At 35.3% G+C, this 23,651-nt stretch overlaps 2 protein-coding genes across 3 annotated transcripts; one reads left to right on the top strand and one right to left on the bottom strand.

Annotated features, from left to right (window-relative positions):
- Nucleotides 1-8,101: 8,101 nt before the first annotated feature.
- LOC145097010 (histone acetyltransferase HAC1-like) lies at nucleotides 8,102-20,796 on the top strand. 2 transcript variants are annotated; one of them, XM_079034468.1, is made up of 18 exons: nucleotides 8,102-8,225; nucleotides 9,809-10,139; nucleotides 10,511-10,619; nucleotides 10,779-11,091; nucleotides 11,172-11,639; nucleotides 11,749-13,409; nucleotides 13,490-13,786; nucleotides 13,900-14,178; nucleotides 14,293-14,421; nucleotides 14,648-14,848; nucleotides 14,929-15,071; nucleotides 15,915-16,227; nucleotides 16,543-16,682; nucleotides 17,433-17,511; nucleotides 18,495-18,887; nucleotides 18,996-19,213; nucleotides 20,260-20,376; nucleotides 20,709-20,796. In XM_079034468.1, exons 2-17 carry the CDS (start codon nucleotides 9,952-9,954, stop codon nucleotides 20,369-20,371), a joined length of 5,043 nt encoding a protein of 1,680 aa, XP_078890594.1. In that variant the 5' UTR covers nucleotides 8,102-8,225; nucleotides 9,809-9,951; the 3' UTR covers nucleotides 20,372-20,376; nucleotides 20,709-20,796. The 2 variants fall into 2 exon arrangements, with proteins under 2 accessions (XP_078890594.1, XP_078890593.1); XM_079034467.1 differs by having other exon boundaries at nucleotides 20,260-20,796.
- Nucleotides 20,797-20,862: 66 nt separating this feature from the next.
- LOC145097012 (alpha/beta-Hydrolases superfamily protein) lies at nucleotides 20,863-23,386 on the bottom strand. The gene is made up of 6 exons (XM_079034469.1): nucleotides 22,960-23,386; nucleotides 22,505-22,616; nucleotides 22,315-22,408; nucleotides 21,909-22,086; nucleotides 21,751-21,820; nucleotides 20,863-21,315 (listed from the first exon to the last, which is right to left on the bottom strand). Exons 1-6 carry the CDS (start codon nucleotides 23,355-23,357, stop codon nucleotides 21,004-21,006), a joined length of 1,164 nt encoding a protein of 387 aa, XP_078890595.1. The 5' UTR covers nucleotides 23,358-23,386; the 3' UTR covers nucleotides 20,863-21,003.
- Between the last annotated feature and the right edge of the window lie 265 nt (nucleotides 23,387-23,651).

Genomic DNA, 23,651 nt, shown 5'->3' with positions numbered 1-23,651 from the left:
CTAGGGAAGTAAAATTATGCGGTCTAATATTCTTTAGATGGATGTACCTGTTCAAAAGGTTTATGAAGGTTATTAAGGGGCACGTGCGAAAGGAAAATAGACCAGAATGATGCATTGCAGAAGAGAACGTTGCAGAAGAGACGATTGAGTTTTTTAGTGAATTCCTCAAAAAGATGGATAATGTTGGTATTCCACCCGACAATCATAACACATGTGGAATTCAGAAAGGTTTAGATAGTAGTTCTATTACGGACAGTACTCCTCTATTAGTTGCTAAATCGGTAGAAGTATCTACAGAACTATTCAGCAAAGCACATTTCTTTGTATTGCAAAATACAAATGAAGTACTCTCGTATATCAAGTAAGTTTTTTTTACATGTATGTTTTTTTTGTTATAATATTAACATTAATGTATTGACAGACGACACATGGAATCTTTGCAACATCAACACCCTACTAAACAAAAGGCACAGCTAGAACAAGAGCACAGTAATACATTTGGTCATTGGTTACGAAAGGAGGTATATTGTTTTCATATATGTTGTGTTCTTTGTTATGTATTTCTTTATATCTTAAATTCATAATCTAATTACTATTCAGGTAGAGAGAGAGTTAGGGGTCTATAGAGAAAGTATAACAGAGACAATGAGATGGATTTCACATGGACACAATAAGAACATTATTAAATACGATGTATATGCTATTAATGGATATACTTTTCGTACAAAAGCTCGTGAAGATAAATTTTACCAAAACAGTGGGGTTAGTGTCGTTGCAACTGATACACACATCAGTGAAGAAGTTGTAACATATGCCAAAAACACTTATTATGGTGTTTTACAAGAGATATGGGTACCAGATTATCATTTTAAATAAATTCCAATTTTCATGTGTGACTGGGTTGACAGTAGAAATGGGGTAAAAAAAAGGATATATTGGGGTACACACTAGTTGAACTACAAAGATTAGGCCATAAAGGTGATCCCTTCATATTGGTCTCACAAGCACAACAAGTATTTTACGTGACAAACCCGCTCAATCAAAAAATGTCTATTTTCTTCAACACACCTCCCAAAAATTACAGAGATACATATGAGGATGTAGATGAAGAATTTAGTATTGTAGTTCCTCATACTTATAATATATTGCCATGTGTAGACACACTTGACTTGCAGAAGGAAAATGATTATTTTCGTACTGATTGTCATGGTATTCTTATACGTACGATATGTGTTTCTTAATGTCATGAATTACATTTGTAGCGATACTATTTTTCCTTCTTTTAACATATAATGATCTTAATTTATTTTTATTTGTAGAAGGGAAAGGCCAAACCTTGATCCTAACGTTACGTGGAGAATAAGAAAATGACAAAAAAATGACGATGCATTTTCCTTAATATCTTTATACCATATTATACGATCAAACTTTTCTGGTGCAATATTGTTATAACACAAAGTTAATTTTTTCAGTTTTTTACTGTAATGGTGGATGACATGTTATAACATAAACCGCATATTATAGCAATGTACTTTCGTTATGCAATGTTAGACAAAGTTGTATTCTTTTCATTTATTTATCATATTTTTCTGTTAAAGAAAGTTGTAGTCTTTTCATTTTTTAATGGTGTATGATCTGGTGCAATTAAAATAATATATGACAAAAAGGGCAATTTAGTCATTTCTTATGGCTCTTATTCAATACAACTATATTGGTATTAGTTTTTGTTTTTATTATTTTTATTTTTTGTTTTGGTTTTTTCAAAAATTATTTCTGTTAAGGTAACTTTACAAAACTACCATTCAATTTTTATTTATTAATTTATACAACACATTAATTGGAAAAAAAAAGCAATGTACTTTTTTAAATGGCATGACTGACCTTTTTGTTCATTTTTTATTCTGCCAAATGATATCAAAGATAAAAATGGTCAAATTTATGAGTCTTCCAAAAAGTCTAAAATTGTCATTTTGTTGTATAATAACTTAACTAGAAAACAATTTCAGTTTAATAGCAACAAATTTTCATTTTATGAAGACTATTCTTTAAACTTACAAATACAATAGTACAACCAGAATGAACATTACATAATTATAGCAACATATTCAACGAACGACCCCAAATTATACCGATAAGACATTATTGTTCTTTTATAACTATATTTACATATAGACACATATAATAGTTGTAATCATAACTAAATGCTACATACACTCACAATATTTGTTTCTTCTCAAAGCCAATTCATCATATTTCGACACACATAAAAAAAGGTACGTGACCATAAACAACCAATACTAACTTGTTTTCTTTTCTTGCGTTAACTAAGTACAACTAGTACTGAACTGCCCTATTGAACTGCCCTATAGACACACAAATATTTAGTATGACCATATGTATCGCCTTTTAGCTACTTTTTCAGTTATGTGTCTAAAAATGCACCAGGTTATAGACACACATACAACTGCCTCATGTCACAATACGTTTATCTATTGTCTCTTATAAAAAAAAGTATGACAATCTTAATCGATACCTGTGGCTGATTGTGACCTATGGCCTCAATGTTCGAGTGTGACTAATATTTGTCACATTTTGTATAATTAAGTGTGGTTAAAGTTTTGATTATCTATACAATGACCACACAAACTAATTTAAATGTATCCAAAAACATTTTGTAAAATTTTTTAATGACCTTTGGCCACACTTTTAATAAAAAGTGTGACATGCCGTTTTTCGGAAAGTGTGACCGTAAGTCATTTTTGTACTAGTATACAAATAACATATACAGACCGGCCTTGGTGTTTTCGACACGTTCAAACCAGAAGGAAACTCACATCACTGTCGGATGATAGCTGAAATGTCTCTACCCTGAATCAGCTCTACTCTCTCCCTAAACCAAAACAACCCCTTAGATTGATGGGTTTTGAGCATCCTAACAACCTTAAGGTGCACATACAACCCTAGAAGCTTTGGAACTATGCTTTTTCTATTATACATGCAAAATGATTTCCAAATCCTTCACATATCTAGCATGCAATCTTAGGTACACAAATAACAAAAACTCTAGATAGAATTACATACCTTTTCTTGTAGTGAGTAGCTTGGAGTTTATGAGCCTAGCACCAATAATGTGGATGCCTCAAGTGGTGTCAGAAATCACCAAAACAATTTGGAAACTCTTGAGAGAATAAGAACACTATATAAATTGGCTCATACTTATGCTCACACACACTAGTGTCAATTCTAGAACCAAGGACTCCTTTATATAGTATGGAGGATTAGGGTTAAAACCTAATACCCATGACTCTTCATTTACCTAGGATCCATGGGTTAAAAGCTCCATGGTCTATCCATGGACTCCATATACTCTTAGCCCATCCTAAATAAATCTTAGCCCAATCCATATATATAAATAAGAGTCCATATTTAATTAGCTCCTTTTGATCACTAAATTAATTCTCGCTCAATACTAATTAAATAATTATGATATCATATTAATATATTATAACCAATAAGATATTAATATATCACATGCATTTTATTCTCAAAAGTATATCCAAACAAGTTGTTAGGTGAAGTGCAACCCAAATGGACCATGTCGGGTCGGGTCAAGTTGATACCAAATATAGTTACGGACTTAGACACCTTATCCAACAGTCTCCCACTTGGATAAGTATGATAACTATAGTTGCAAGTATAACTTTAGGAACCAACCAGCAATCGTAGCTCTTTAAAACTCTGTCGAACTATGAAGCGCCATTTTAGATAAGTGATCTTATATTTCTCTGTTCTCAAGATATCAGCCAGACAAACACATGAAACATGGTCTAACTTATTGTCCAACATTTGTTTCTCGAACTCTGATTTGTCTAACATAGAACCAAATTGAACACATCAATTAGGTTCTGACCGGGCCCGACACATAAGTCAAAATCAAATCATCGAGAGGCCCAAATATCGCTTCTATCGCTAGAAGGAACAAATAAACTTCGACTCATATGCTTGTACTAACTATTTGTTGAATTATGCACAAAAGCACGTTTTATGACATCAAGTTACTGATGCGGTTTCGTACAATCAATGGATAACCAAATCACAATCAACAACTCATATCTATAGGTTTGAAGATGTATATGATATTACCGTCTCGCGATCACTCGAGATAAATTCAATGAAGTGATACAAGCGAGCGTGGGTTTAATCTAATACTCAGGACTTATGAGCACTCATGAATGTTGTAGCAACCATTGTTATGTCTAATGCACCTTAGACAAATCTTACAAGCCAAATTTCATGACAGTCTTGATTCATATCTACTTCCGACATATGACCGACTGTGGAGAGTTTGAATAAAATAATTATTCTGGAAGTCAAAACATGCAAAATTGAAACAACAGAAAATGATCAACATAAGATAGTAACACTTTACTCATAAATAAATAACAACTTTTATTTAATCATCAAATGTCAATTACATTTTACAAGTTTCAGAAATCTAATTATTAAAATTAATATTGTCTCTCAGCCCGATGCTTCTTGCATGCTGCAAATGCCTAACCCTAGTCAGTCCCTTCGTGAGGGGATCTACAAGGTTCTCTTCTGACGATACCCTCTTTGCCACGAGGAGTCCTTCTTCTATTTTGTGTCTTATGAAGTGGTATTTTCTGTCAATGTGTCTGGATCTACCGTGATCTCTTGGCTCCTTGGCTAAGGCAACCGCACAATTGCTATCACAAAAAATTTCCATAGGCTCTTGTCTAGCTGGCATAACTCCAAGGTCTCCGATGAAGTTCTTCAGCCATATGGCCTCCTTCGCTACTTCACTCGCTGCTATGTACTCTGATTCATAAGTAGAATCAGCTACTGTCTCCTGTTGGGAATTTTTCCAAGTAATTGCTCCTCCATTTAGGATAAAGACCCAGCCTGACTGAGAGCATAAATTATCCCTATCAGTTTGAAAGCTAGCATCACTATATCCTTCCACTCTCAAGTCATTACTGCCACCGAGGGTAAGGACCCAGTCCTTAGTCCTCCGTAGATACTTGAGAATATTGTTTACCGCAGTCCAGTGCGCCATGCTAGGGTTTCCCTGAAATCTGCTAACCATGCTCAAAGCAAAGGCTACATCAGGGCGAGTACAAGTCATAGCATACATGATCAAGCCAACATCGGAAGCATATGGAAATCGACTCATTTCAGCTATCCAAGCCTCTGTACTCGGACTCTGAGTCTTACTCAGCTTGGCATTGTACTGGATCGGCAAGTCCCCTTTCTTGGAATTCTTCATGTTGAATCTTTTCAACACCTTATCCAAGTAGGTACTTTGACTAAGTCCAATTAGTCTCTTACTCCTGTCTCTCATTATCCTTATCCCTAGGTTATAGGCAGCTTCTCCGAGGTCCTTCATAGCGAAACACTTCCCTAGCCAGGACTTAACCTCCAGCAAAGTTGGGATGTCATTTCCTATGAGTAGTATGTCATCCACATACAACACCAGAAAGCTAACTGTACTCCCACTAGCCCTAACATACACACATGACTCATCTTCGTTCCTCAAAAAACCAAACTGTTTGACTTTCTCATCGAAGCAAAGATTCTATCTACGAGATGCTTGTTTCAATCCATAAATGGATTTCTCAAACTTACACATCCTATTAGGGTACTTTGCATCGACAAAACCCTCTGGCTGAGCCATGTAAAAATCCTCAGTCAACTTTCCATTAAGGAAAGCGGTTTTGACATCCATTTTCCATATTTCATAATCATGAAACGCAACTATGGCCAACAAAACTCTAATAGAGTTAATCTTTGCTAATGGTGAAAAGGTCTCATCATAGTCAACTCCCAGAATTTGACTAAAGCCCTTTGCCACCAGTCTTGCTTTGTAGGTGTGTACTTTCCCATCCATGTCGGTCTTCTTTTTAAAGGTCCATTTACACCCAACTGTATTACGACCTGGTACATTGTCAACCAAGTTCCACACTTGATTGTCATACATGGACTGAATCTCGTTGTCCATAGCCTCCTTCCATTTAGCAGACTCAGGGCCTACCATGGCTTCCTTGTAATTATTAGGTTCATCCAAATCTATTAGTGTACTATCACTAATAAATGTATCAACAGGGTCTAAGGCACCAATACAAGCCCAATTAGGGCATACTAGTCATGCCGAAGGCCTGGCGAGCGATCCAGATAGGCTAAAAGCCTTGTGAGACGGTCCAGAGGTGTCGATGCCTTGGAGAGCGGTCAAGATAGACTGATGGCCATGCGAGGCGGTTCGGTCAGGCTGATGACTCATTATGCATGCTGTTTATTTGCAATGATATGATTATGACTGTATAGCGTTGGTATTTTGGGGGAACTCACTAAGCTTCGGGCTTACAATTGTTGATTTTGTTTAATTCTGATGATCGCGGGAAGGCGAAGCCGTGATCGTGCACCTCCTTATATTTTTATGATTTGATTATGGGATATCTGGCACGAAAACATTTTGAAAACAAATTTGTAATAATTATTGGTTTTGAATGATTTACAAAGTTCTAAAATGGCATGATTTTTTTATGGATGTTAACACTATGAAATAAAAATGTTTCATATTAAGCTATAAAGACATGAGTTCATTGATCTCCTTAATGATAATATTAGTAGGGTGAGTAATAAATGTTAAGATTATGTTTTCCTCTTTCTATGCACACTTAAAAATATTCTATGTGCACCACATACTTCACAAAGTAGTGGGCACCCCATCATTTCTAAGAGCAATAAGTCTCTATTCTAAATCTTCATTTGTTTTTTTAGATAATAAAACATAGAGGTTTCTTTAAAATAACCTAGTTTTGATGCAAAATTGCATATAACTTAATAACAAAAAGGGACAAAAAATCAACCATTAGTGAGTCGAAGAAAAACCCTCTATGATGAATGCCAAGAATATTGTCATTGACATCTACAGATAAAAAATAAACACAACAAAAAACTAACAAGATCCTTTTTCTAATTACAAAACTTTTACTAAAAAAATCAAAGTAAAATAAGAAAAAAATCAATATTTTAGATATATCTAACATATTATACACACTTTTCACATCCATTCACCTCGTATCTTACACACCATTTTCAATCAACAACCACTTATCTACTACAAGAAATGGTTATCCGAAACTAAGATTGGCGATCCTTGTAATATTTTAGAATATGCATAATTAGAACTTAAGGATCGTGGATTGATGTAATATAATCTTAGAGCTATATGCATATTACTAGGGGTGCCAACGAGCCGAGCCGAGCCGAGCCCGAGCTTGGTCAGGCTCGGCTCGTGCCCATTTAAGTTATACGAGGCTCGAGCTTGGCTCGATTCGAGCTTTCTTGTACTGAGCTCGGCTCGAGCTTGTAAATAATTATACAAGCTTGGCTCAGGCTCGGGGCCGACTCGTTTTTGTTCGACGTGCCTAAATAAGCTTAAGCTTGACTCGAGCTCGTTAAGAAGCTTGTTTATTAATACTCTAAATTCCTAATTCCCCAAATATGTTTTTATTTTAATATATAAAAATAATAAAAATTACATTATATAAAAGCTCATTTAGGCTCGCGAGACTAATTGAGTGTGTGACATAGGCTCGAGCTCGAGCTCGTTTAATAAACGAGCTTAATATTAAGCTCGAGCTCGTTTAAAATCGGTTTCGAGTCGAGCTTTTAACGAGCTGATCCTGATTAGCTCACGAGTAACTTGTATCGTTTGCACCCCTACATATTACACATTAAAGATGACGGTAATAGAGGTATATGAACCAAAAAGACCAATTTACCCTTATGTGTGAGACACATGATTTGCTTTGACCGCTGAAAAACAAATCATAAAATTAAGGATTATATGGACCATGTTTGTAATTTAGTCTTAAAAATGGTTCTCTTGGATTTTAGTAGCAAGAAATTATTTTAGTGCATTAAAGCTGTAGATAAGAAAATAGTTCAAGGACTAATGTTGTAGTTTACTCAAAATAATAGGTCTCTCGAAGTGGGTGACGGGTCGTTTGGAGTAAGGCACGATGCAGCAACCAAAGTGATATTTGAATCCAAACCCGGAAAACCGGTAAACTTATCGGGTTATAAGTTTTTATAACTATGCCCGACAATTTTCACCCCTTTTCTCTCTTGTCTTTGCAAGTCTCCAAATGCGTCTCTAATTGCTCATCAACGTACAGCTCAACTTCCAACAACAAATTAAGGTATGTGCACTGTTTCTATACATAAGTTTTCAATAATTCTTTCATTACTGTGAATCTTTTCATTTGCATCATTCCAATTTGCTGAATAATTGCTTTAATTAGGGTTTCTTGTAATTGAATGTAATTGTTGCATAGAAGGATGCTTTAATATATTTGCTTGCTGATTTCAATAATTTTGATAACATATTTTAGCTCATGTAAGGAAAGATTAATCCAGGGTTGCTATATGTGGATTTTGGGGTTTGGAGGTTCAGTTTTGGGATTTATCGTGCTTAGTCGTTAAGATTCGCGTTGAAGTCTAGTGTTTGACATTTTTCATGGAAATCAGATTGCGAGATATGTTTTCTTGGTGTCATTGATGTGATGTAACTTGCTGGGAACTTGCTGTGTAGGATTTAATGAGTTCAAAACTTGAATGTGAATTCAAATGTGTAGTGATTAAAGTTGGTTACCACTTCTGTTCCAAAAACAAGAGCGAATTTCATTTTTAATGCCAAATCTAATACTTTTCAAGTGAAAAAAAAATAATTTTTATACCTTTTTGAAGGTCAATGCAGTTAGCAGCTTATTCCTTAAAACTTGAAAATCCTTATCACGTTAACCTGTTTGGCACCTGAAGTCTGAAGTGTAGTTTTTTTGAAAAGAAAGGGAATGTAATTATTTTGGGGGTTGTTAACGTGAGATGTTTATCATGTTTTGCTGGATATAGAAGTAATCAAATATGTAGTTAGTGCTTTGTAGTACTTTTTATCTCTTTGGAAGGATGAGTGTTTGTGGATTTAACTGACCACTGTCCACTAAGGACTCATGGAATCTGATGTATCTCAGTTTTTGTGGACTTATCTTTGAAAGGTGATGCATGCCTTCGGATCACTCAGGATATGAAAAAACACAGCTAGAAGGGTGTAATATTTAACAATAATACTACTTTAAAAAACATTTTTTTTTGTAGTTTTGAATCGTAAGAGTTGGCCCATTACCCATGGTAGAGTGGAGTGATCTTAGCACTCACCACTGTTTGGCATTCCCGTGACAACTTCATAAGTTGGAGGTTTGATTTATGATGCAGTTAATTGCGATGAGATGGGAAATGCTTTGTTGATTTCTTTCTAATGTTGTATTGAGCTGGATAATTCAGCCATAACATCATATTCTGAACTTATTAAAGTGGCACTGTTAGCAACAGGCATGCAAATAAAACATGAGATAGATGTGTGCATTAAGTTTACTGCACAAGGTTACAAGGTGTTGGTTTCAGATGACGGCATGTTAATATTCAATTGCTAGAGACTAGAGAGTTAGAAGACTTTATGTCTTAAATTTATAAAATAAAATTCAATGTTGGATATATCTAGAGGTGTAAAAGTTGAGCTTTATCCAACTCAGAAGGCATGTTAGGCTGGGTTTTACCCATTATTTGCTTTTGTAAAGTGCAAAAACAACTAATAATTCACATGATACAAGTATGGTACTTATCAACACTTGGCTAAGTAGTATGCTTATTTCTTCCTTAACTTTCCCAATTGGCTTGTAATAATAATGGAAAGACACTCATAAGTTTTTCTTTTGCTGTTGGCTTTCAGTTTGTACTCAGGAAAACTGAAGCTGAAAGTACGTAATACATAGATAGGCATCACAATTCACAAGCAAGTGTTGGTGGATTGAATGTGAGATGTGACATTTGTTATGAAGCATATCATATTCATATCTAGTAGGTGAGGTGACAATGAATCTGCAGACACATATATCATCGGGACAGTTCTCTGGGCAGATACCCAACCAAGGTGGGACATCATTGCCTGGCATACCACATCCACAGCAGCAGAACATAATGCAGAACCCTGGAAGTCAGCGTAATAATCTTAGTATGGAGCCTGGTTTTGTCAAGGCTCGCCAGTTTATACAGGAGAGAATGTAAGTTTCTCATTTACAAACAAACAAACTATATGTCTGCCTGCTTGTTCCTTTCCTTTCTCTTTGTTACTTCCCTTATTTTATTTTTTAAATTATTCACCAAAAGTTGTTGTTTTTCTATGCTCTTAGTCTTAGTGCTGACCTAGTTTTAGACTCGATAAGCTTAGCCCTGGTTCGGTTTCCTGTAAGGGCATGTGACTAGTCCCTCTTTCATCTCAATACCAAGTGATTATAGTTACACCCCCCCTCCCTTCCCCTCCTTGTGTTGATTTATTATCCATCATGCCTGCTTGGTAGATCTGATCTTTTTTTGTGTGTGTGTCTAATTTGATCTTTTTCTACTCTTAATGTTTTTAAATCTTCTTCTCCAGCTATGAATTCTTAATGCAGCGACAAAAAACACAAGAGATAGCTCCAAAGAAGGTGATGGACATTGTTAGACGCTTAGAAGAAGGCCTGTTCAAGACTGCAACCACAAAGGTAAAATCTTTCTAGTTTTCTTTGCATTGAATTTTGAAAGAATCCGACCATCTCTTTAGTGCGATGTAGTCGATAGCAGGAAACATATCCGACTAAAATATACAGTTGAACTTTACTCACTTTTTAGTAATAACTATGAATTATTATTTTATGTTTTAGGAGGAATACATGAATTTAGATACATTGGAAAACCGTTTACATATTCTAATCAGACGCCTCCCGTTGAGCAACCAAAATCAACAGTATCAGCAACAAGGCAATACTTCTGTTCCCATGGGAACAATGATTCCAAATCCGGGTATGCCACAAAGTGGGAACTCAAATATAATGGCCACATCATCTATGGATAACTCCTTTGTTGTGGGTGGTGGTAATAGCATGATGTCATCACCTGTGAACACAGGAAACCTTTTACCTAATACCACCCGAATTTCCAGTGGGATGCAAAATGGCTCCTTGGGGTCATCTGATGGTAATTTTTGCCTCTCATTATTTTATATATTATCGACTTTTCTTCTACTCTGTATCAAAACATTGGATCCACTTTGGCAGGAGGTTTGATGAATGGTTATCAACAGTCAACATCAAAGTTTTCCAGTGGAAACAGTTTGATTTCATCAATGGGTGCACAAAGAATGGGCAGCCAGATGATGCCTACTCCTGGATTTAATAATAGTAACGCTGCAAGTAATCAGTCTTACATGAACACAGATATGTCCAACAATGTTGTTGGGCTATCGACTATCGACTCAACAATGGTATCTCAGCCAATGAACCAGAAGCACCAAGTTGGTGGCCAGAACAGTCGCATATTACATAGCCTTGGGAGCCATATGGGTGGTGGAATCAGGTCTAGTTTACAACAGAAAGCTTATGGGTTTTCAAATGGCTCAATAAACAATGGATTAGGAATGATGGCCAATAATTCACCTATGATGAATGGTTCAGGAACCTCAGAAAGCTATGTGACACCTTCTCATTATGGGAACATGAATGTCCATCAACAACACATGTCACAGGGTACTCTCTCTCTCTCTCTGAATATATACATATATTTTGACATGTTTGCTTTTGCCACTGTAGTATCCTCCTTAATGTTGATGGGGTACCTAATACGTATACTTTGCAGGTGATGGTTATGGGAGTAGCACCACTGACTCTTCTCGAACCGGAAACTTTTATGTTCCCACAACCTCAAATACATCAATGATGAATAATCAAAACATGAATCCAGTAAGCTTGCATGCACTACATAACACGAGTGCTCCTTTGATGGTGAATCAGTCAAATTTGCTCAATACTCAGCAGCAGGCAGAAAAGATGAATTTCAGGTCTCAACATTCACTACATGAGACTCCTATGCAATCTCAGCAGGCTGTTCATTTTCAACAACAACAACAACAACAACTTGTTCAAAATCAAAGTCAACAGATGCAGCAGAATCAGCATTTGTCATATGGTCAGTCTCAGCTGCTGCCACAGCCACATGATCCTGTCAGTCAAATAAAATCTGAGCCTGGAATGGTGGGGGGTCACAGTGAAGCTTTACAGCCACAGGTCTCTGACCATTTTCAGTCTTCCCAGACAATTAATCACTTCCAACACAACTCCATGGAAGACCATAGCATGGGTAGCCAATTGCAGAATCTTGCACCAGGCTCTCAGGGGGTGTCTGACACTTCACAGCAGATGCAGCAATTGCTTCAACAACACCAATTTGTTGACACTCAAACTGGGCTGCAGGGCCAATGGCATTCGAGATCTCAAGAAGTGGCCCACGTAGACGTAGTGGGCAACGTGTCAAACCAGAATAATAATAATAATAATAATAATAATAATGTCCAACAAGAATTTAATCAAAGAATAGCAGGGCAAGATCAAGCTCAGAGGAACAATCTTTCTTCAGAAGAATCCATCACACATCAAATCACCACCAATAGATCAGTAGATCCGCCAAACTCTGCTAATTTAAACCGTGAATTGCAGTTCAAGAATCAACAAAGGTGGCTATTGTTCTTGCGGCATGCTCGTAAATGCTCACACCCACCAGGGAAATGTCCAGAAGTCAATTGCATCACTGCTCAAAAGCTGTTGAACCATATATCATCATGTAATGATTTGGTTCAATGTCAATATCCTCGTTGTCCTAGGACAAAGGTATTACTTCAACATCATAGGCACTGTAGGGATTCAACTTGTCCTGTTTGTGTCCCAGTCAAACGTTTTGTGCAACTGAAAGGGAGCCACCGTACAGATTCTAATTCTGGCAATGGATCCTGTGAACATCCTAATGGTGGCACCAGTAGATATAACAATAACAATAATAATACCAAGATGAGTCCATCTGTTGTTGAAACTTCAGAAGATCTACATCCAACTTTAAAGAGGATGAAAATAGAGCAGTCATCATCACAATCACTAGCTTCCGAAAGTGAAAATCCTGTCATACCATTACCATTACCAGTACCACCTCCTGTCGTTGAGGAAGTATTCCATGAAGAAGAAGAAGCTGAAATTGGTGACACGAATACTCCAACTGTTACTGGGGTAAAAGTGGAAATTCCTGCGAGTTCTGTTGTGCCCATTAACATTAAGCAGGAGGTTGTTAAGACTGAGAAAGAGGTGGAGGTGGTCCAGCCTATTATACAGGAAAGTACATCACTTCCTGCAGAACCTTCTACTGGAACCAAGTCTGGGAAGCCAAAAATAAAGGGAGTATCAATGATTGAGTTGTTTACACCAGAGCAGGTTCGTGAGCATATAACAGGTCTCAGGCAGTGGGTTGGCCAGGTCAGAATCTGCATTTTACTTTATGGATAATGGAGCTGTGTTTGTTTTGTGTTTGTTTTTGAATCTCTCATTTTATACAGAGCAAAGCAAAAGTAGAAAAGAATCAAGCTCTGGAACACTCGATGAGTGAGAACTCGTGTCAACTATGTGCTGTTGAAAAGCTCAGTTTTGAACCCCCGCCTATATATTGCACACCTTGTGGTGCTCGCATCAAGAGAAATGCTATGTTCTACACTGTTGGAACTGGTGATACCCGACATTACTTTTGCATTCCATGCTATAACGATTCCCGTGGAGACACTATCAATGTTGATGGAACTAATGTTTTGAAAGCTAGATTTGAGAAAAAGAAAAATGATGAGGAGACTGAAGAATGGGTATGTTGTGTACCCTTATATATAAGTGTATATATATATATATATATATATATATATATATATATATATATATATATATTCTAATTTCTTGTGGGGTCCCATCTGCACTGCAGTGGGTTCAATGTGACAGGTGTGAAGCCTGGCAGCATCAAATATGTGCGCTATTTAATGGTCGAAGAAATGATGGGGGGCAAGCAGATTATACTTGTCCAAATTGTTATATGGAAGAAGTTGAAAGAGGAGAGCGGATGCCTCTACCACAGAGTGCTGTGCTTGGAGCAAAAGATTTACCTCGAACCATACTCAGTGATCACATAGAGAGCAGGTTGTTTGGAAAACTGAAGCAGGAGAGACTAGAGCGTGCAAGGTTCTATGGGAAAACTTATGATGAGGTGAATGGTGATGTTATAATCCCAAAAACAGAAACCAGGACATTATTTAAGACAACTCCATACCATACATTGTGAATGAACAAAGTATGTATCTTACATTTTCTTTATTGTCAGGTTCCTGGAGCAGAAGCACTTGTTGTCAGAGTGGTCTCTTCTGTGGACAAGAAGTTGGAAGTCAAGCAACGATTTCTTGAGATCTTTCAAGAGGAAAATTACCCTGTGGAGTTTGGGTATAAGTCTAAGGTATTTCAACTGCAAGCAACGTACCACTTTCGTTGATTTGTTTATTATAGCATCTCTTCCTAAAATCTACCCAAATTCCAAACAGCTATCATTGGATGGATTTTTCTAAGTTTTGTGACTTAATAAGAAAAAAAAAAATAAAAAGTTTAAATTCAAATTACGCATTCCGTTATCTTGTGGTTCTGGTATGTATGTGAATCCCTAAACTAGGCTTTTCTTGTTTTAGGTAGTTCTGTTGTTTCAGAAAATTGAAGGTGTAGAAGTGTGTCTATTTGGTATGTATGTTCAAGAATTTGGAGCAGAGTGTCCGCAGCCAAACCATCGGCGTGTTTATCTTTCTTATCTGGATTCAGTCAAGTACTTCAGGCCTGAGATTAAGGCTGTGACAGGGGAGGCTCTTCGTACATTTGTATATCATGAAATTCTGGTAAGTAAGTCTCTGTTGAGTTAGATCTTGCATATTAGGTTGATTAAAAAATAACCAATTTTATTTCATTCTGTTTCCAGATAGGTTACCTAGAATATTGCAAATTACGTGGTTTCACAAGTTGCTATATTTGGGCATGCCCTCCATTGAAGGGGGAAGATTATATCTTGTATTGCCATCCTGAAATCCAGAAGACACCAAAATCTGATAAACTAAGAGAATGGTGAGTGTTACTTTCTTTTGGTATGATAGATAGAGTTGGGAAAGGAATGGAATGCTTCATTTCATTGGAAGTCTGATGGAATGGATCACTTTTTTAGCAAATGTGGTTCCTTCCATTTCTATTTATGTAAACTTTTCAGATATATTTTTTTTTATTAAAAGGTTTGCAATTTTTTTTTTAAAAACAACTAGAATATGTATTTTCTATTACAATCGTATTATGGTTGTAATGAGCTTTTAGAATTTTTAAAATTTTAGTTTGTAAACAGAAAAAATTTGTGCCCTTTTTCTATTTATGTAAGAGAATATCTTTTTATAAAATAGTTCAAATTATTATTTTTTCAAAAACAACTAGAATATGTATTTTCTATTATAATCATATTGGGGTGTTTCAATGGTATGTTTAAAATTTTAGTTTGTAAACAGTTTTTTTTTTTCAGTAATAAATAATATACAAAGTAGAGCTACAAATATACATTGTTTTTATATTATAATCTTATTTCAGTTTTAATGAGCTTTCAGTGTCTTATTTGCATTTTAAATTAAATTACAATTTTATTTTCTAAAAATAACTAGAAAATACATTTTTTTAATTAATTTTATTTGGATTTTAGTGAGCTTTTAGTATGTTTAGTTTGTAAATAAAAGTTCCATTAATTAGAGTTAAATAATGTATAGAGTAGAGCTTTAAAAAACTCATTCCTTTCCTATAAGCCAACGAAACATGGTCATGGAATGTAATTGACTCATTTCATTCCATCCAAGCAAACAGAGGCAGGAAGTTAGTAGTATTACTGATGCATTTATGTGACATGGATTATGTTTGTTTGTGTATGACTATCAGGTATCTGTCAATGTTGAGAAAAGCTACAAAGGAAAATATTGTAGTAGATCTGACTAATCTATACGATCATTTCTTTGTGTCTTCTGGTGAATGTAAAGCCAAGGTGACTGCAACTCGATTGCCATATTTTGATGGAGACTATTGGCCTGGTGCTGCTGAGGATATAATCTATCAGCTTCGTCAGGAAGAGGATGGAAGAAAGCAAAATAGGAAAGGATCCATAAAGAAGACACTAAACAAAAGAGCTCTCAAAGCTTCTGGTCAAACCGATCTTACTGGGAACGCATCCAAAGATCTGCTACTCATGCATAGGGTAACTCTCAATCATATCTTATACTAAACCTATTTATTATTTAACAAGCATGAATTCTAAGAAAATCTATTAACACTACACCCTTGAAATAAAGAGCTTTTTGGTTAAAATATCATTTAATTTATTATTGGTCTTACGATGATACCCTTAATATGCACACATGCTGGATTAAAAAAAACAAAGATAACAAACCGACAGATTAAAATTTAAAATAAATCTGTTTACTTTCGTTAATTTGTTTCTGGACCAGAGTGCAAAATTTGAATATTCTTTTTCTTACACTTGTGTTGTTGTTGTAATCTGTTTGGTGTACAGCTTGGTGAAACAATTTCCCCAATGAAGGAAGATTTCATTATGGTTCACTTACAGCATGCATGCACTCATTGCTGCATCCTCATGGTATCTGGAACACGTTGGGTTTGCAATCAGTGCAAAAAGTTTCAGCTCTGTGATAAGTAAGCACTTTCGGTTGAACTATTTCCATTTTGACATATTCTGGTGCATCAGTTTATTTGTTATAATTTTAACCAGTTCCGGTTTGGGATAAATTCAAAAAATAACACTCTACTTTTATTTATTTGTGTATTATAGAATTGTACTTTCATCTCTTTCTATTACAGGATTGTATTCTGCATTTTTTTTTCTTAATAAGACAATCGACCCAATTATAGTATTGAACATGCTTTGTAAATTGGATGACATTGCTCTAACTGGGTTTGATATTTCAAGTAGAATTCTGTCATAGGAAATAATGGAATTAGGTTGCTTTTATAATCAAAAAATCAATGGAAGTACACCGCTATTTCTTGCATTTACGCTATTTCCATTTTGACAAAGACAATATATTCCATGCCAGCTTTTCATTAATAAATAAAATGAATAAGATATATATGAAGTTAGCATTGTGGTCAGCTTGAAACTTATATATATTTATCAGTTATTTATTATCTGTGGATGATGAGGGAGTATGTGAAAATAGAAAGAGTGAATGATAAGACAGAAATATAGTAATCATGAACAGAAAATCGACAAACAGTTCAATCCTTAGTTCCTCACCCGAAGCCCCATTTATTTATAGAATTTCCTAACATTTCAATCCTAATCCATAAACACCTAAACCCTAATATTTCTCCATAAATACATAATGGGAGTTTGTTTTTGTTTTTAAAATGTATGTAATGTTTGGTTGTGATTATGATTTGCAGGTGTTATGAAATTGAACAAACACTCGAGGATAGGGAGAGACATCCTATTCATCATAGGGAGAAACATCCTCTTTATCCTGTAAGTTTCTCCTTACATGGGACAGGAAAAGCTTTCTATAGTTATTTTTGACGAGGAGGGCATGTGCAAAAGATTAAGAACAAGTCTTTGGGTGGGACAAAAAACAAATAAAAAATTGCAAATTTTGTCCAGTTCCATTCCCTGCCAAATGCAGTCGTAGTACAATGCATCCTGTGCTGCATAACAAACAGGCTGTCAGCTCTAACATTTATTATTAGGGAAAATGATCCAAAATGGCAACCAATACCACAAAATTTACCCATTAGGCCACTTAAGTTTTAATTGCGGAAACATTAAAATACCATTGTCTCATATGTGACCGGTTAAAGTTGGTATTTAAAACCAAATTGAAAGTTTGTTTCCTTATTGGGTGCAAATGCAATTAAAACTTGAGTGACCTAACGAGTAAATTTTGTGTTATTGGTTGCCATTTTCCCTTATTATAAAGATGTCTTTGGTTTGTGGATTCGAATGGAATTGAAATTTGAGATTCAATTCCATGGTGTGTCTGGTTGTCAAATGGACGGAATGGATTTCTTCTTTCCTGAGGGAGTGGAAGGAACATTCTTCCTTTTTTTTTTGTTAAAAGACGAAAATATCCTCATATATATTAAAATAAGGTCAATGTCATATGAATGGGTAACAGCATTTCTGGTGTTCAAATTGTTTTAAAGTAGCATCAGAAGACAACCAAGTAGATTGTTTTTCTGTTCATAAAATACCCTTATTTTTAAGTGTTTTATGAACAAAAGGTTCCAGTTGCTTACCTTGGATAGTAATTAAAAACAAACAATGGTGATTATTTTGCCCATATATACGACATTAACCCATTAAATAGATAAACACAATATATATATATATATATATATATATATATATATATATATATATATATATATATATATATATATTATGGAATTGCGTTCCATTTCCTGCGGACGAAAGTGATTTAAGAAATTCCATTCGCGCGTTGTGTTGTGCAGATTGAAATCGACGACGTGTCAGCAGATACAAAAGATAAAGACGAGATTCTGGAAAGCGAATTTTTCGACACGCGACAAGCTTTTCTGAGCCTGTGCCAAGGAAACCATTACCAATACGACACCCTTCGTCGTGCAAAACATTCCTCAATGATGGTGTTATACCATCTTCACAATCCAACCGCTCCTGCATTCGTAATGACATGCAACCGATGTCATAACGACATTGAAACAGGTCAAGGTTGGCGCTGTGAGATTTGCCCAGAATTTGACGTCTGCAATGCTTGCTATTATAAAGATGGAGGTGTCGATCATCCTCATAAGTTGACAACTCATCCATCCATTGCCGAACGTGATGCACAAAATAAAGAAGCCCGACAACTACGAGTTGTTCAGGTATAAAAATAAAATATAAATATAATCTCCTTATAGGCTATAGCAATTTGCATCTACTTACTTACTTGCTAATCTTTTGTTGTGGATGATTATTTTATTGCATTGCAGCTTAGGAAAATGCTTGATCTGCTTGTACATGCGTCTCAGTGTCGGTCTCCGCTTTGTCAGTACCCGAATTGTCGGAAGGTGAAGGGACTTTTCCGACATGGGATACAGTGCAAAGTACGTGCATCCGGTGGGTGTGTTCTTTGTAAGAAAATGTGGTATCTTCTTCAACTCCATGCCCGAGCATGTAAAGAATCCCAATGTCATGTACCCCGCTGCAGGTTTCTAATTCTTTATCTTTCTTCTTTTTTCTCCATCTCCCCCTCTTCGTTACAACAACATTTTCAAATTTGCTTAAACTAGTACAACAACTTAGTTGACGTTTCAAAAAGGAAAGAAAGCAACCAACTTTAATCTTTTTACCGATATTGGTAGGCCATTATAGCAATGTACTTACGGATAATATTAATATGTATATTATCATTATTGGTGGCAAACTGCAATCATGTTGCTATTGTGGGTAAGGAAATATAAGTTTGTTGCTGTTATGGATAAAAAATAAGCAGACTACTATTTTAGTATTATAGGTGGAAAATGAAGCATGTTGTCCATATTGGTAGCAAGAGTAAACCTATAATAGGCATGTACAATGTACTATTACCAACAATAAGCAATAGCTGTAACCCATAATATGTTTCCTAATCCTATAATATAATAGCAATAATTCTCTACCCATTATAACAATGTTTAAGCATTTCTGTATCGATAGTTGCATATTAAAGTATATTACCCATATTGCCATATTGGTAGTGATATGTAAGTATGTTGTATAATAGCAACTTACTTACATTTCTTTTAATATTTTATAGCAATGTGCCTACAGTTCTTTACCCTTTATTTATAATGATGATAGCAATATGTAAAAAAAATAAAGTTAGTATTGTATATTACCCATCATGGTTGCAAAATGTAAGTATGTTGTCATTATGAGTAAAGAAATATAATTATGTATAATAAGAAAGTACATTGCTATTATCCACCAAAAACTCTTGGTACTGTTATGGGTAAAATATCATAATTACATCGCTATTATGTATAACAACAAAGTACATTGCTATTTGTTATCCACAAATAAAGTGCATGTAGGTTGGTATTATGGGTGGACAATTTAAGTACATAGTAAAGTAGATTGCTATTCCCTGCAATTAGTAAACTAGGTTGCTATATATATATATATATATATATATATATATATATATATATATGTTGGGCTTGGCCCTGTTGTTTATATGTATAATAAATACATTGATTTGATTCCACATTACAGAGATCTGAAGGAACATTTGAGAAGACTGCAACAACAGTCTGATAGCCGGCGGAGGGCCGCTGTAATGGAGATGATGAGGCAGCGTGCGGCCGAAGTTGCTGATGGCAGCTGAAGAGGGTAAACTTGTAAATATATATATATATATTAATTAATTAAAAAAAATGCTTATCAGCAGGCAAGGCAAGGCAAGGCAAGGCATCTCGCTTGTTTTCCAACTCCCAAGTGCAGGTTGTATGTATCATATTGTTATCTGAACAATTTTGAAGTCTATTTGATGAACCAAATGAAAAAGGTGACTGAGAGAGCTTTTAAAAGCATAGTATAGGCACGCATCGCATAGAAACAAACAAGATAATGATGAAAATGAAATGGTCCCCATTCCCTTCCCTTTGTTCATTGTTGTACTTGTACACTCACTTGTACTTATTGATTTGAAACAATTGTTGTAGATGTTTAAAGCTGAAAAGGAATCAACGGACACTACATGACATGTCATGGTGTGGTGTGGTGCTAATACATTATTACATTTTCTCGACATTTTATGATTATATTTGTATTCCCATAACATAAATGTATTTTGTTACCTTTTGAGGGTGGGCTGTGTTTGTTTTCATATTATTAATTTCTCGTGGAGTTCCACATATATATAATACAAGAAGCTTGATATACAAATTGATGCATTTATACACACACGTATAAATACCTACAAATGCAAGTTAAAAGAAGGGAATCCAAAGAAAGTTTCTATGAAGAAGGAAGAGTAGCAAGCCATGGGACAAGCTTCTCATGGACCAAATTTGGTCTATCATCATGAGGGCAATGTCCCACACCTTCTAATACATAAAGACTAATATTTTCAACTTGAGATGGTAATGATGAAAAGTATCTACCAACCGGCCCATCAAGAGGCGTAAACGGATCTTCATTGCCCCATAGAATCAGGACCGGCAGTTTAATTTTTGGCATCAATTGGACCGGGCTTGGCCCAGGTGGCCCTGTCACAATGGACACAAACGCATCCAGTGCCCCTTCATCAAGTGCTGGTTCCCTGATTATCTGTTGCAAGTTTAACAAATTTTTTAATTATCATCAGTTAATCTTTTATTAAGAAATATAAAAAGTTAACCAGATGTTTTTAAAACTCAAATAAGATTTGTAATAGAAGCATATTTTTCTACTTCATTTTAGAAAACAAAATTTCAATTTATTTATTTTTAAAAGGTTATTAAAAGTTGTATAAATGGAAGTTGGTTACACCGCAAGTTTTCTATTTCATTTCATGATGGAATGCAAAAAAGAAAAGACCCTAAGGAACGAAAGGTTCATTCCATTCAATCAGACAAACACAAACAACTTTGTATCATCGGAATGAACCATTTTTCATCCTTTTCACGACTCAATCATACCAAAGAGGAAAAAAGGAAAAGGATTGCAAAGATGGGATAAAGAAAGTGTTGTTCCTGCATTAAGTAAAATTAAATCAAATAATACCTGTATGAGATCTTCATCCACAGAGTCCTTGTTTCCATAAACTGATGATAGGATGTTTCTAAGACTCTCTCTGAATAAAATGCACAATAACTTATATTAAAAAAAAAGGAGTAATATTCTCGAGAATGACAGATCCATGAAGCAAGAAAATAGAGAACCTTTGCCTGACACGTTCAAAGAAGAATGATGCAATTCCCTTTTGCTTCAACAAGAAATCAATTAACAATAATAAAGGAAATATAAGCTTAATTCGCCAATCATCAACTATCGCCTTATTGTTCATGCCACCCGCACAGTTGAGCAAAACAAGCCCTTCAACCTGTGACTGCTGACCATCTACTTCAACAAAATGAAATGCAGGTGAAGAAATAGCAACTTTTATTTATTAGTATTTTAAAGCATCGTAATTTCATTTTCTTTCTATTATAACAATCCACTTTCATTTTTTTTCCCTTATGAACGCATCGGACATCAATCCAGTCCAAACACAGTGCAAAATGTTATATTTTGTCTTCACTGTGTAACAAATGGGCCCTAAAAGCACATAAAAAACACACAACACACCTGCAGCAGCAATAACACAAGCAAGACTTCCAACAGAGTTCCCAATCAACACTGTAGGCCTTTGGACAATTTCATCCACGAAATCCAATATCAACTGTTATGATTATTATTATTATTATTATTAGGTGGTGCATAAGATTGAATCTTGTAAATACAACAATAACCAAACTTCAACCAATTAAACATATACCTCTGCCCATGCTTCCATGGTGTATTCGAAGCCAGCAGGCTTGTCAGAAGCACCAAAACCAAGAAGATCAATGGCATAAACTGTATTGGTCTCACCCAAAGTTGGGATATTCCTGGTACAATCTCAAACTTTAAAAGACAGCTTCAACCATTTGCTAAAACAGCCAGTAAGGGAGAATTGCAAATTTAACTACTTACCATAGGAAACGAAGAAACAAATTTAGGAATTTGATTAATCACTTACTAGCTAATCATTAATCAAACCAAATTTCAAATTGTAGAACTAGTTATCAATTTCTTCCATAATGTTAAGAATCCACACTATGTTTTTTTTTTCCTGGTAAATATGGAGTTTAAGATAACGGTAGCCCCATTTCCATAGATGAAATGGAAATACCAAATCCAAATCATTATCGAACATTCATACATCAGAATAAGAGAAAATCCGTCAAATACCTGCGCCAATGAGCAACAGAGGCACCAAAACCATGAACAAGAAGCAGCGGAGGGTTTGATTTCTGACAATTTTGTCCTTCATATTTCAAGTAATTAATAGTGTAACCTCTCCACTCCCACTTACTGCACCTATCTTTGATTTGATTCACTTCCAACGGCGTAATTGGCAAAACCTCATCGTCTCTTATCTCATCGCTGGTAGCACTCGCGCTTGTACTCCTGCAAATTCCAGAAGCCGATGAGATAGAATAACTCTTACTCAGATTGATTCCATCGAAAGAACTTCCGCCGATGATTTTCCGGCGAACATTAAGCAAGTTTGCCGCACGGCGTTGTGTAAGTATCGGAACTGGTGGTTGTCGCTGAAGGATAGCTGTTGCCTTTACCGCCACTGCCATTTTTTGTTTCTTTTTTATTTAGTTAATTCCTAACATTTTCTCTAGTACCAATTGTATGTTTCATTTTACACCCCTAAGAATAAAGGACGTTATAATTTAGGGAAAATGACTTAAAAAGGTAACAAAATTTTTAAAATGTACAAAAAAAAGACTGTTGCTTTCTTTGTAGTACACAATATACCATTAAAGTACATTTTTGGTACACAAAATATCAACGAAATACATATGTGTTCAAATAAAACCTTGTGCTAACCGGTTATCTCAGGTAAACGGAAAAATGACTTAAAAGGGTAA

Source organism: Lactuca serriola, chromosome 4, assembly GCF_051521515.1.
Source record: "Lactuca serriola cultivar US96UC23 chromosome 4, Lser_US96UC23_V15, whole genome shotgun sequence".
Lineage (NCBI taxonomy): Eukaryota > Viridiplantae > Streptophyta > Magnoliopsida > Asterales > Asteraceae > Lactuca > Lactuca serriola.
This window is presented reverse-complemented; position numbering and strand designations above follow the sequence as displayed.